The sequence below is a fragment of the Gigantopelta aegis genome, chromosome 13 (genome assembly GCF_016097555.1).
Source record: "Gigantopelta aegis isolate Gae_Host chromosome 13, Gae_host_genome, whole genome shotgun sequence".
NCBI lineage: Eukaryota > Metazoa > Mollusca > Gastropoda > Neomphalida > Peltospiridae > Gigantopelta > Gigantopelta aegis.
This window is the reverse complement of record NC_054711.1, coordinates 41325056-41340513: the sequence shown is the minus strand read 5'-3', so window position 1 is coordinate 41340513 and position 15458 is coordinate 41325056. Positions and strand designations below refer to the sequence as shown.

The 15458-nt window shown below is 40.0% G+C and overlaps 1 protein-coding gene across 3 annotated transcripts in view; it reads left to right on the top strand.

Moving 5' to 3' along the window:
• Positions 1–15458, top strand: part of LOC121387518 (band 3 anion transport protein-like) — a 166164-nt gene that overhangs the window by 93888 nt on the left and 56818 nt on the right. For all 3 annotated transcript variants that reach the window (XM_041518663.1, XM_041518664.1, XM_041518662.1), the window contains 7 exons: positions 600–784; positions 2660–2770; positions 7396–7451; positions 9927–10135; positions 12171–12273; positions 12795–12988; positions 13873–14021. In XM_041518663.1, the coding sequence (XP_041374597.1) occupies positions 600–784; positions 2660–2770; positions 7396–7451; positions 9927–10135; positions 12171–12273; positions 12795–12988; positions 13873–14021 (1007 nt within the window). The remainder of the gene's footprint in view (positions 1–599; positions 785–2659; positions 2771–7395; positions 7452–9926; positions 10136–12170; positions 12274–12794; positions 12989–13872; positions 14022–15458) is intronic.

The following is a 15458-nucleotide window of genomic DNA, read 5'->3' as shown; positions in this document are numbered from 1 at the left end:
CACAGTCCATAGTCGAATGTCGTAACCTCATAAAGCTCGTACAATAACCTGTGTGTATTCACTATCTACAGTCCATCGTCGAATGTCATACTCTCGTAAAGCTAGTACAATAATCTGTGTGTATTCACTGTCCACAGTCCATAGTCGAATGTCATACCCTCATAAAGCTCGTACAATAATCTGTGTGTATTCACTGTCCACAGTCCATCGTCGAATGTCATACCCTCGTAAAGCTAGTACAATAATCTGTGTGTATTCACTGCCCACAGTCCATCATCAAATGTCATACCCTCGTAAAGCTGGTACAATAATCTCTGTGTATTCACTGTCCACAGTCCATCGTCGAATGTCATACCCTCGTAAAGCTGGTACAATAATCTGTGTGTATTCACTATTCACAGTCCATGGTCGAATGTCATACTCTCGTAAAGCTAGTACAATAATCTGTGTGTATTCACTGTCCACAGTCCATAGTCGAATGTCGTAACCTCATAAAGCTTGTACAATAATCTGTGTGTATTCACTGTCCACAGTCCATCGTCGAATGTCATACCGTCGTAAAGCTCGTACAATAATCTGTGTGTATTCACTGTCCACAGTCCATCGTCGAATGTCATACCCTCACATCCACCAGCCACTGAGGTCTCTCTCCTCCCGATCTCTCAAAGTCAGCAAACCTGCGAGAGTGAAGAAAAAGAAGAAGAAGAAGAAGATGAGAAGCTTTCCATCAAGGGGGGCAATCCAGTCGCCTACGATTCCCGAAGAGAAAGAAGAAGATGAAGAAGTAAGTAAAAAGGATTTGCATGGATAATATCTTTCATTTTGTTTACCTTATAAGGGAACAAAACTTAAAATTTGAACTAATTTAATGTCTTCTGCTACGGTTATACGGCATCTGACATATGGTTAAGGACCACACAGATATTCTTTTCGATTAGCAACAAGGGATCTTTTTTATGCACCATACCACAGACAGGGTAGTATATACCACGGCCTTTAATATACCAGTTGTGGTGCACTGGCTGGAAGGAGGTCTTCACTACAGAGTTCATAAGTTATTATTTGTGTCTGTTCAACTACAGTGGGTATATTGCAGCACAAAATCATTTCTTTAAGGATTTTGATGTAACAATAGTTTTAGATTTTACTTTTGGATTTATGTATTTTTCTAGGAAAATAATTTTTTGCATTTTTGCATCAGTCTTTTTGAATGAATGGATGGGATGGATGGAATTGGGTGGGTAAGTAGGTGGGTGGATGGATAGAGGAATGGAAGTATTGTTTTGGGGGTGGGGGGGTTGTAGATGGGTGAGTGGATGGATGGAAGCATTGTTGTTGGGGGTTTTTTTATTTTCTGTTTAATAATATGGTAAATGTTTGTTTTTTAATTGAATAAACTGAATAAATAGTTGACTAGTTAGATTGGGTGGATGTATTTGGGTATATGTAGGTTTGGACATTGGGTGAGTGGATGGGTGGCTTGACTTATTTCTTCATGTTAAGTGCCCCTGCGTGTGCTGTAACCTCACCATGGTGCAGGGGTGTAACATTCTCTTTGAGAATGGCCAATACAGCACAAAATTGAAGTTTTTAGTAAAATTCAGTATCCGTAAAATTCTGTGATATTTGTGTTTTTGCACAGTTCTTTATACTGTTTTTGTTTAAGTCTTGAATTTTTATATTGATGTTGATCATCACTTTATTTATTTTCATTACCATTGTATGACACCCAATAGCCGATGTATTATTTGTGCTGGGGTGTCGTTAAACATCCATTCAATTCCATTCAATTCATGTTAAGTAAAAAAAAAAACTGTTAAGATTTTGTTTGTTTTGTTTGTCTGGTACATGCAGCTATACTGATAGAAAGAAATAAGGGAACACATCGAATTGTAGACCAAATTTAATTCACTACTAGCTTAGTAATGTCTGTATTTCATACCAAGATGTAATGTGGGATTGAATATCTTTAGTGTTGAAAGAAATGCCTATATGTTCACAGTCAACTTCTGACAGTATCAATTGATTTTTGATGCAGTAATTATTTCTTGTTGCTATCTGTGTGATCCTTTATTATGTGCAGGATATTAGTGTGTAGAATTAATATGTGCAGGATATTAGTGTTTAGAGTTAATATATGCAGGATATTAGTGTTAGAGTTAATATGTGCAGGATATTAGCGTTTAGAGTTAATATGTGCAGGATATTAGTGTTTATAGAGTTATTATGTGAAGGATATTAGCATCTAGAGTTCATGTGTGCAGGATATTAGCGTAAAGAGTTAATGTGTGCAGGATATTAGCGTTTACATTTAATGTGTGCAGGATATTAGCGTTTACAGTTAATGTGTGCAGGATATTAGTGTTTAGAGTTAATGTGTGCAGGATATTATTGTTTAGAGTTAATTTGTGCAGGATATTAGCGTTTAGAATTAATGTGTGCAGGATATTAGTGTTTAGAGTTAATGTGTGCAGAATATTAGTGTTTAGATTTAATGTGTCCAAGATATTAGTGTTTAAATTAATCTATCCAGGATATTAGTTAATATCTCCAGTATACTTGTGTTTAGAGTTAATGTGTGAAGGATATTAGTTAATATTTCTAAGATATTGGTGTTTAGAGTTTACTTTTTGGATTTTACGAGGCTGCTTGTTTTCAGGAATCTTCGTCAGAAGAGGATGATGATGATGATGATAATGATGAAAGAGATGGTCAGTACGGTGGCAGCGAAGGGAGAAGATTGTCAGGTCCATCCCTACCAGGGACACAGGTCCGTACACTCCATCCAGTTCACTTTATTATCACTATACAAGAGAGACGATTGTCAGGTCCATCCCTACCAGGGACACAGGTCCGTACACTCCATCCAGTTCACTTTATTATCACTATACAAGAGAGACGATTGTCAGGTCCATCCCTACCAGGGACACAGGTCAGTACACTCTGTCCAGTTCACTTTATTATCACTATACAAGAGAGACGATTGTCAGGTCCATCCCTACCAGGGACACAGGTCCGTACACTCCATCCAGTTCACTTTATTATCACTATACGAGAGAGACGATTGTCAGGTCCATCCCTACCGGGGACACAGGTCCGTACACTGTGTCCAGTTCACTTTATTATCACTATACAAGAGAGACGATTGTCAGGTCCATCCCTACCAGGGACACAGGTCCGTACACTCCATCCAGTTCACTTTATTATCACTATACAAGAGAGACGATTGTCAGGTCCATCCCTACCAGGGACACAGGTCAGTACACTCCATCCAGTTCACTTTATTATCACTATACAAGAGAGACGATTGTCAGGTCCATCCCTACCAGGGACACAGGTCCGTACACTCCATCCAGTTCACTTTATTATCACTATACAAGAGAGACGATTGTCAGGTCCATCCCTACCAGGGACACAGGTCAGTACACTCCATCCAGTTCACTTTATTATCACTATACAAGAGAGACGATTGTCAGGTCCATCCCTACCAGGGACACAGGTCAGTACACTCTGTCCAGTTCACTTTATTATCACTATACGAGAGAGACGATTGTCAGGTCCATCCCTACCAGGGACACAGGTCCGTACACTCCATCCAGTTCACTTTATTATCACTATACAAGAGAGACGATTGTCAGGTCCATCCCTACCAGGGACACAGGTCCGTACACTCCATCCAGTTCACTTTATTATCACTATACAAGAGAGACGATTGTCAGGTCCATCCCTACCAGGGACACAGGTCCGTACACTCTGTCCAGTTCACTTTATTATCACTATACAAGAGAGACGATTGTCAGGTCCATCCCTACCAGGGACACAGGTCAGTACACTCTGTCCAGTTCACTTTATTATCACTATACAAGAGAGACGATTGTCAGGTCCATCCCTACCAGGGACACAGGTCCGTACACTCCATCCAGTTCACTTTATTATCACTATACGAGAGAGACGATTGTCAGGTCCATCCCTACCGGGGACACAGGTCCGTACACTGTGTCCAGTTCACTTTATTATCACTATACAAGAGAGACGATTGTCAGGTCCATCCCTACCAGGGACACAGGTCCGTACACTCCATCCAGTTCACTTTATTATCACTATACAAGAGAGACGATTGTCAGGTCCATCCCTACCAGGGACACAGGTCAGTACACTCCATCCAGTTCACTTTATTATCACTATACAAGAGAGACGATTGTCAGGTCCATCCCTACCAGGGACACAGGTCAGTACACTCTGTCCAGTTCACTTTATTATCACTATACGAGAGAGACGATTGTCAGGTCCATCCCTACCAGGGACACAGGTCCGTACACTCCATCCAGTTCACTTTATTATCACTATACAAGAGAGACGATTGTCAGGTCCATCCCTACCAGGGACACAGGTCCGTACACTCCATCCAGTTCACTTTATTATCACTATACAAGAGAGACGATTGTCAGGTCCATCCCTACCAGGGACACAGGTCAGTACACTCCATCCAGTTCACTTTATTATCACTATACAAGAGAGACGATTGTCAGGTCCATCCCTACCAGGGACACAGGTCCGTACACTCCATCCAGTTCACTTTATTATCACTATACGAGAGAGACGATTGTCAGGTCCATCCCTACCAGGGACACAGGTCCGTACACTCTGTCCAGTTCACTTTATTATCACTATACAAGAGAGACGATTGTCAGGTCCATCCCTACCAGGGACACAGGTCCGTACACTCTGTCCAGTTCACTTTATTATCACTATACAAGAGAGACGATTGTCAGGTCCATCCCTACCAGGGACACAGGTCAGTACACTCCATCCAGTTCACTTTATCACTATACAAGAGAGACGATTGTCAGGTCCATCCCTACCAGGGACACAGGTCCGTACACTCCATCCAGTTCACTTTATTATCACTATACAAGAGAGACGATTGTCAGGTCCATCCCTACCAGGGACACAGGTCCGTACACTCCATCCAGTTCACTTTATTATCACTATACAAGAGAGACGATTGTCAGGTCCATCCCTACCAGGGACACAGGTCCGTACACTCCATCCAGTTCACTTTATTATCACTATACGAGAGAGACGATTGTCAGGTCCATCCCTACCAGGGACACAGGTCCGTACACTCTGTCCAGTTCACTTTATTATCACTATACAAGAGAGACGATTGTCAGGTCCATCCCTACCAGGGACACAGGTCCGTACACTCTGTCCAGTTCACTTTATTATCACTATACAAGAGAGACGATTGTCAGGTCCATCCCTACCAGGGACACAGGTCAGTACACTCCATCCAGTTCACTTTATCACTATACAAGAGAGACGATTGTCAGGTCCATCCCTACCAGGGACACAGGTCCGTACACTCCATCCAGTTCACTTTATTATCACTATACAAGAGAGACGATTGTCAGGTCCATCCCTACCAGGGACACAGGTCCGTACACTCTGTCCAGTTCACTTTATTATCACTATACAAGAGAGACGATTGTCAGGTCCATCCCTACCAGGGACACAGGTCCGTACACTCTGTCCAGTTCACTTTATTATCACTATACGAGAGAGACGAACACTTGAAGTGGAAACAATCATGTAAGGAATTGCAAACAGTTACACATTTGTGGACAGTTCATTGAAGAATTTGGAAACAATTGTGTGATAAAGTGAACAGTTTGTGGAGACATTTGGGAACAGTTAAGTGATGGAAATATTGCTAATCAAAATTTTGAAAACAAAATGTTCTGTGTTTCTTAACATGTTACTTATTATTTGGAACTTGGTTGTATGCTAACAGTAATGTGTGTTAAAGAGAACTCGGTTGTATGCTAACAGTAATGTGTGTTAAAGAGAACTCGGTTGTATGCTAACAGTAATGTGTGTTAAAGAGAACTCGGTTGTATGCTAACAGTAATGTGTGTTAAAGAGAACTTGGTTGTATGCTAACAGTAATGTGTGTTATTTTGATAGGTTGTATGCTAACAGTAATGTGTGTTAAAGAGAACTTGGTTGTATGCTAACAGTAATGTGTGTTAAAGAGAACTTGGTTGTATGCTAACAGTAATGTGTGTTAAAGAGAACTTGGTTGTATGCTAACAGTAATGTGTGTTATTTTGCTCGGTTGTATGCTAACAGTAATGTGTGTTATTTTGATAGGTTGTATGCTAACAGTAATGTGTGTTATTTTGATAGGTTGTATGCTAACAGTAATGTGTGTTATTTTGCTCGGTTGTATGCTAACAGTAATGTGTGTTATTTTGATAGGTTGTATGCTAACAGTAATGTGTGTTAAAGAGAACTTGGTTGTATGCTAACAGTAATGTGTGTTAAAGAGAACTTGGTTGTATGGTAACAGTAATGTGTGTTAAAGAGAACTTGGTTGTATGCTAACAGTAATGTGTGTTAAAGAGAACTTGGTTGTATGTTAACAGTAATGTGTGTTATTTTGATAGGTTGTATGCTAACAGTAATGTGTGTTATTTTGCTCGGTTGTATGCTAACAGTAATGTGTGTTATTTTGCTCGGTTGTATGCTAACAGTAATGTGTGTTATTTTGATAGGTTGTATGCTAACAGTAATGTGTGTTATTTTGATAGGTTGTATGCTAATAGTAATGTGTGTTATTTTGATAGGTTGTATGCTAACAGTAATGTGTGTTATTTTGATAGGTTGTATGCTAACAGTAATGTGTGTTAAAGAGAACTTGGTTGTATGCTAACAGTAATGCGTGTTAAAGAGAACTTGGTTGTATGCTAACAGTAATGTGTGTTATTTTGATAGGTTGTATGCTAACAGTAATGTGTGTTATTTTGATAGGTTGTATGCTAACAGTAATGTGTGTTATTTTGATAGGTTGTATGCTAACAGTAATGTGTGTTATTTTGATAGGTTGTATGCTAACAGTAATGTGTGTTAAAGAGAACTTGGTTGTATGCTAACAGTAATGCGTGTTAAAGAGAACTTGGTTGTATGCTAACAGTAATGTGTGTTATTTTGATAGGTTGTATGCTAACAGTAATGTGTGTTATTTTGATAGGCTGTATGCTAACAGTAATGTGTGTTATTTTGATAGGTTGTATGCTACCACAGTAATGTGTGTTATTTTGACAGATTGTATGCTAACAGTAATGTGTGTTATTTTGATCGGTTGTATGCTAACAGTAATGTGTGTTATTTTGATAAGTTGTATGCTAACAGTAATGTGTGTTATTTTGACAGGTTGTATGCTAACAGTAATGTGTGTTATTTTGACAGGTTGTATGCTAACAGTAATGTGTGTTATTTTGACAGGTTGTATGCTAACAGTAATGTGTGTTATTTTGACAGGTTGTATGCTAACAGTAATGTGTGTTATTTTGATCGGTTGTATGCTAACAGTAATGTGTGTTATTTTGACAGGTTGATTTCTTCATTGGAGAGGCGGAGGAGGCCGCAGACAACACAGCAGAAGGAAGGTGAGGATTGACACACACAACAACAAAGAAACTCAAATATTAATTTAGTTTTATTTTATTTTATTTAAACTTATCTTAGTTTGAATCCCATTGGTTTTTGTGTCTGTTAAAATTATTATCTCGAACATTATAAGTCCGTTTTGACAGTCTATTCACTGAATTACATGTTAGAACAACAGATAATTTGAATTGTTTGACAAGGACGCTAGACAGGAATATCATAATAGTATCAGACTCTAGACATTAATGCCCAATAGCAACTTGTCCTGTTGAACAAGTGTCTCGCCATTTTTACTTGTCCTGTCTGAAATGTGCTTGTCTAGCACACTGAAATCTTTCTGTTGAAAGAGTTACATGTAGGCAGCTATAGTATTTAAGATGTATCTCGATTATTACGTAAAACATCACTGGCTTGAAAGGAAACTGACAAACACACCACACCATTAAATTGATGGATAAATAATCATTTTGTCAATATATTGTAATTTTCTGTTTGCTTTATCTTCACTTGGGGGGTGGGGGTGGGGTAGGGGTGGGGGGCGGGACATAGCCCAGTGGTAAAGCTCAAGGCTGATGCACAGTTGGTCTAGGATCGATCCCCGTCGGTGGGCCCATTGGGATATGTGTCATTCCAACCAGTTCACCATGAATGGTATATCAAAGGTTGTGGTATGTGCTGTCCTGTCTGTGGGATGGTGCGTTGCGTATAAAAGATCCTTGCTACTAATGGAAAAATGTAACAGGTTTCCTCTCAATGACAGTCAAAATGACACATGTTTGACATCCAGTAGCCGATGATTAATAAATCAATGTGCTCTAGTGGTGTTGTTAAACAAACTAACTCTTTTTTTTATCCTTACTGCTAAAATCACTTATCCCCCAGACAGGCAGGATTTAGCTCAGTGGGTTGAGTGCTCGCTTGAGGTGCTTGGGTCACAGGATCAAACCACCGTGGTGGATCCATTCAACTGACTGGATTTTTTTCTCATTCCAATCAGAAGAAGAATAAGGACATATGGTTAAAAAGAAAGAAAGAAAGAATTTTTTTATTTAACAATGCACTCAACACATTTTATTTATGGCATCAGACATATGGTTAAGGACCACACAGATATTGAGTGAGGAAACCCGCTGTCCACATTTCATGAGCTACTCTTTTCGATTAGCAGCAAGGGATCTTTTATATGCACCATCCCACAGACAGGATAGTACATACCACGGTTTTTGTTACACCAATTTTAGAGCACTGGCAGAAATGACAAATAGACTAATGGGGCCACTGACTGGGATCGATCCTAGACCAACTGCCCAGCGGTAAAGTTCTGCACAGCCAGTCTAGGACCCCTGTTGGTGGGCCCATTGTATACATTGGGCTATTTCTTGTTTTAGCCTGTGCACCACGACTGACTGTGGTATGTGCTATCCTGTCTGTGAGATGGTGCATATTATAAAATATCCCTTGCTATTGATGGAAAAATGTATCGGGTTTCCTCTCTAAGACTATGTCAAACTTACCACACATTTGACATCCAATAGCTTATGATTAATAAATCAATGTGCTCTAGTGGTGTTGTTAAACAAAACAAACTTTAACTGTAGTAAAATCTGTGATAATGGTCATACTTTCACATAATTATATTTATTTTTATTTTTAATGTAATCTTATTCATATGCTTACCTTAGTTTGACACCCAATAATAGCTGAATAATAGCCGACGTGTATTTTTGTACTGCGGGTGTCACTAAACAGTCATTCGGTCATTAATTCATCACCAATACATTTGAAACATGAGAATCTAGTAGTTCTCGGAAGGAAGGAAAGGAAATGTTTTATTTAACGACGCACTCAACACATTTTATTTACGGTCATATGGCGTCGGACCACACACAGATATTGAGAGAGGAAACCCGCTGTCACCACTTCATGGGCTACTCTTTCCGATTAGCAGCAAGGGATCTTGTATATGCACCATCCCACAGACAGGATAGCACATACAATAGTCTTTGATATACCAGTTGTGGTGCACTGGCTGGAACAAGAAATAGCCCAATGGGCCCACCAACGGGGATCGATCCCAAACCAACCACGCATCAAGCGAACGCTTTACCATTGGGATACATTCCCCCCCCCCAATAATCCTCGGAGACAGAGAACGTGTTCCACTCACCTCACACTATACTGACACTGTGTAAACCAACTCGTAGAACGTGTTCCACTCACCTCACACTATACTGACACTGTGTAAACCAACTCGTAGAACGTGTTCCACTCACCTCACACTATACTGACACTGTGTAAACCAACTCGTAGAACGTGTTCCACTCACCTCACACTATACTGACACTGTGTAAACCAACTCGTAGAACGTGTTCCACTCACCTCACACTATACTGACACTGTGTAAACCAACTCTTAGAACGTGTTCCACTCACCTCACACTATACTGACACTGTGTAAACCAACTCGTTCTGCAGGATCACGGTGAGAGCGGCTAGCCCGGACAGGAACTATTCACCGCAGTACGGGCGAAAAGAGTCACTGGAGTCGGGAGTTCCCACGTTCCCCGATCTGGGCTCCGAGCCGGCACTGTCAGCACACGCCACAAGTCTCGGCGTCCCCGTCACCTCCGCCAGCTCCATGTCTTCTTACAACAGCGGCCACTCACGTGTCCAATTCTTTGTGGGTGAGTATTAGATAGTCACTCACGCGTCCACTTCATTGTGGGTGAGTATTAGATAGTCACTCACTCATCCACTTCATTGTTGGTGAGTATTAGATAGCCACTCGTGTGTTCACTTCATTGTGGGTGAGTATTAGATAGTCACTCACGCGTCCACTTCATTGTGAGTGAGTATTAGATAGTCACTCACGTGTCCACTTCATTGTTGGTGAGTATTAGATAGCCACTCGTGTGTCCACTTCATTGTGGGTGAGTATTAGATAGTCACTCGCGCGTCCACTTCATTGTTGGTGAGTATTAGATAGCCACTCGTGTGTCCATTTCATTGTGGGTGAGTATTAGATAGTCACTCGCGCGTCCACTTCATTGTGAGTGAGTATTAGATAGTCACACACGCGTCCACTTCATCATTGGTGAGTATTAGATAGTCACTCACGCATCCACTTCATTGTGGGTGAGTATTAGATAGTCACTCATGCGTCCACTTCATTGTGGGTGAGTATTAGATAGCCACTCACTCATCCACTTCATTGTGGGTGAATATTAGATAGTCACTCACGCCTTCATTGTGGGTAAGTATTAGATAGTCATACGTCCACTTCATTGTGAGTGAGTATTAGATAGTCACTCACGCGTCCACTTCATTGTTGGTGAGTATTAGATAGTCACTCGTGTGTCCACTTCATTGTGGGTGAGTATTAGATAGTCACTCACGTGTCCACTTCATTGTGAGTATTAGATAGTCACTCACGCTTCCACTTCATTGTTGGTGAGTATTAGATAGCCACTCGTGTGTCCACTTCATTGTGGGTGAGTATTAGATAGTCACTCATGCATCCACTTCATTGTGAGTGAGTATTAGATAGTCACTCACGCTTCCACTTCATTGTTGGTGAGTATTAGATAGCCACTCGTGTGTCCACTTCATTGTGGGTGAGTATTAGATAGTCACTCACATGTCCACTTCATTGTGAGTGAGTATTAGATAGTCACTCACGCGTCCACTTCATCATTGGTGAGTATTAGATAGTCACTCACGCATCCACTTCATTGTGGGTGAGTATTAGATAGTCACTCATGCGTCCACTTCATTGTGGGTGAGTATTAGATAGCCACTCACTCATCCACTTCATTGTGGGTGAGTATTAGATAGTCACTCACGCCTTCATTGTGGGTAAGTATTAGATAGTCAGTCATACATCCACTTCATTGTGAGTGAGTATTAGATAGTCACTCACGCGTCCACTTCATTGTTGGTGAGTATTAGATAGTCACTCGTGTGTCCACTTCATTGTGGGTGAGTATTAGATAGTCACTCACGTGTCCACTTCATTGTGAGTGAGTATTAGATAGTCACTCACGCTTCCACTTCATTGTTGGTGAGTATTAGATAGCCACTCATGTGTCCACTTCATTGTGGGTGAGTATTAGATAGTCACTCACGCATCCACTTCATTGTGAGTGAGTATTAGATAGTCACTCACGCGTCCACTTCATCATTGGTGAGTATTAGATAGTCACTCACGCATCCACTTCATTGTGGGTGAGTATTAGATAGTCACTCATGCGTCCACTTCATTGTGGGTGAGTATTAGATAGCCACTCACTCATCCACTTCATTGTGGGTGAGTATTAGATAGTCACTCACACCTTCATTGTGGGTAAGTATTAGATAGTCAGTCATACGTCCACTTCATTGTGGGTGAGTATTAGATAGTCACTCATGCATCCACTTCATTGTGGGTGAGTATTAGATAGCAACTCACGTGTCCACTTCATTGTTGGTGAGTATTAGATGGTCACTCACACGTCCATTTCATTGTGGGTGAGTATTAGATAGTCACTCATGCATCCACTTCATTGTGGGTGTGTATTAGATAGTCACTCACGCGTCCACTTCATTGTGGGTGAGTATTAGATAGCCACTCACGCCTTCATTGTTTGTGAGTATTAAATAGTCACTCACACATCCACTTGATAGAGTGTATTATAATGTATATCATGTACAGTTTTAAACTAGCCTGTGTTTTATTCACAGGTAATGTAAGTGATGTCAAGTTAGAAGACAAGGAGTCGGATGTCAGTCTTCAACATAAGAACTCTGATATTGACAGAAGTGAATCCGAGCCACAGATGTCTCAGTGAGTACATGCAGTAAACGAGACAACCAGTAAAGCATCCACCCACACTTAGTTGGTTTTTGAAATACACGAAACAACCAACAAAGCATCCACCCATCCGTAGTTGGTTTTTGAAATACACGAAACAACCAACAAAGCATCCACTCACACGTAGTTGGTTTTTGAAATACACGATACAACCAACAAAGCATCCACCCACACGTAGTTAGTTTTTTAAATACTCGACACAACCAACAAAGCATCCACCCACCCGTAGTTGGTTTTTTTTGAAGTTGGTAATTACTCCAGGAAGCGTGGAATAACCTCAATTGTTGTAGAGCACTTAATTGCCTGAGGTACGTGTATCGTAGGATTCGATCCACACTCTGATTGTTGTTTTTTCCTGTACCAACCAGTGCCCCAAAACTGGTATATCAAATACTGTGGTATGTGCTTTCCTCTCTTGTGTGTGGAAAGGTGCGCACATTAAATTGAAATTAAAAGAAATGTACTGTAGATGATGTAATGTTTTTCTTCTATAGATCCGACGACAAGCTGGTGAAGAAGAAACATCGTCACCACCACCACCACGAACACTTCAAGCACGAGGACCTGCGATTGCGACGTCAGAAGGGCAGCGAGGTTCACCTTGACAACATGAACAAACTCAAACGGTCGCCCACAGAGACCGAGGAGGCTATACTTCTTCACACGGCAGATCTTGATGAGATGGCCAGTAAGTGGTTGTAGCATTTTCCATTTAGTAATCAAAGAGTAAAATCTTTATCTAAAGGGGTCCGAGACTTTTAACATGTCCTTGTTATTGTAAGTTGTGTGCATTTGATTTGGGCTATTTCTCTTTCCCAGGGCTTCTAGAATTTTTATAAAATCCATTAGCCATTTGATTTTTAAAATTTACTAGCCATGATTAAAAATTCACTAGCCCTACTTTACTTTAAGTTAATACAATTTTACTAATTAATAGCAGTAATTGGATATGTCACCTAAAGAGGAAGAAACACTAACATTGGGGGGTTGGGGTGGGGGCAAGATATTCATATTTACAAAATAGACTTAACTGCAGCATTTGACTTTTCTTCTTTTTTTCACTTGCCGTCGGGCATGGCAATAGTAGTTATTTACTAGCCCAACACTTAAATTCACTAGCCATGGGAGTGGGGCTACCATAATCTAGAAGCCCTGTCTGGCATGGCAATAGTAGTTATTTACTAGCCCAACACTTAAATTCACTAGCCATGGGAGTGGGGCTACCATAATCTAGAAGCCCTGGCATGTAGTAATCAAAGAGTAATTCTTTAAAGTCAGTGACTTTTAACATGACCTTGTTATTGTAAGTTATGTGCACTTAGTAATCAAACAAGAAAACCTTTGTATCAAATTTCAGACTTTCAACAAGTCTTTGTTGTAAGTTGTGTGCATTTAGTAATTAAAGAATAAAATCTTTATCTAAAGTTACAGATTTTTAACATAACCTTGTTATTGTAAGTTGTGTGCATTTTGTAAGTAAAATTACCAAATGTTTGATTTCCAGTAGCCGATGATGAATAAATCTGTGTGCTCTAGTGGTGTCGTTAAACAAAACAAACTAACTTGTTTTAGGTCACAGATGGGAGGATGTTCGTGGGATTCGGCGTCACAAGATCGGCCGACATCGTAACACACTTCACTCGATTGTTCACGTTGGCAAAGTCCACAAAGAGAAGAAAGAGCACAAATCTAAATCAAAGTTTGACCACAGTTCTCACGAGGTGAGCTTTACCATTCTCACGAGGTGAGTTTTAACATTCTCATGCGGTGAGTTTTACCATTCTCACGAGGTGAGCTTTACCATTCTCACGAGGTGAGCTTTACCATTCTCACGCGGTGAGCTTTACCATTCTCACGAGGTGAGCTTTACCATTCTCATGTGGTGTTTTACCATTCTCACGAGGTGAGCTTTACCATTCTCACGTGGTGAGCTTTACCATTCTCACGAGGTGAGCTTTACCATTCTCACGAGGTGAGCTTTACCATTCTCACGAGGTGAGCTTTACCATTCTCACGAGGTGAGCTTTACCATTCTCATGCGGTGAGTTTTAACATCCTCACGCGGTGAGTTTTAACATTCTCACGAGGTGAGTTTTAACATTCTCACGTGGTAAGTTTTAACATTCTCATGAGATGAGCTTTACCATTCTCACGAGGTGAGTTTTAACATTCTCACGAGGTGAGTTTTAACATTCTCACGAAGTGAGTTTTAACATTCTTATGGGATGAGCTTTACCATTCTCACGAGGTGAGATTTAACATTCTCATGAGGTGAGTTTTAACATTCTCAAGAGGTAAGTTTTATCATTCTTACGAAATGAGTTAATATTTTCATGAAGTGAGTTTTATCATTCTCACAAAGTGAGTTTTAACATTCTCATGAAGTGAGTTTTACCATTCTCACGAAGTGAGTTTTAACATTCTCATGAGGTGAGTTTTAACATTCTCAAAAGGTAAGTTTTATCATTCTTACGAAATGAGTTTTAATATTTTCATGAAGTGAGTTTTATCATTCTCACAAAGTGAGTTTTAACATTCTCATGAAGTGAGTTTTAACATTCTTACGAAGTGAGTTTTAACATTCTCATGAAGTGAGTTTTATCATTCTCACGAAGTGAGTTTTAACATTCTCACGAGGTTAGTTTGACCATTCTCATGAAGTGAGTTTTATCATTCTCATGAAGTGAGTTTTAACATTTTCATGAAGTGAGTTTTAACATTCTCATGAAGTGAGTTTTAACATTCTCATGAAGTGAGTTTTAACATTCTTACGAAGTGAGTTTTAACATTCTTACGAAGTGAGTTTTAACATTCTCATGAAGTGAGTTTTAACATTCTTACGAAGTGAGTTTTAACATTCTCATGAAGTGAGTTTTAACATTCTCATGAAGTGAGTTTTAACATTCTTACGAAGTGAGTTTTAACATTCTCATGAAGTGAGTTTTAACATTCTCATGAAGTGAGTTTTAACATTCTGACGAAGTGAGTTTTAACATTCTCATGAAGTGAGTTTTAACATTCTCATGAAGTGAGTTTTAACATTCTTACGAAGTGAGTTTTAACATTCTCATGAAGTGAGTTTTAACATTCTCACGAAGTGAGTTTTATCATTCTCATGAAGTGAGTTTTACCATTCTCACGAGGTGAGTTTTACCATT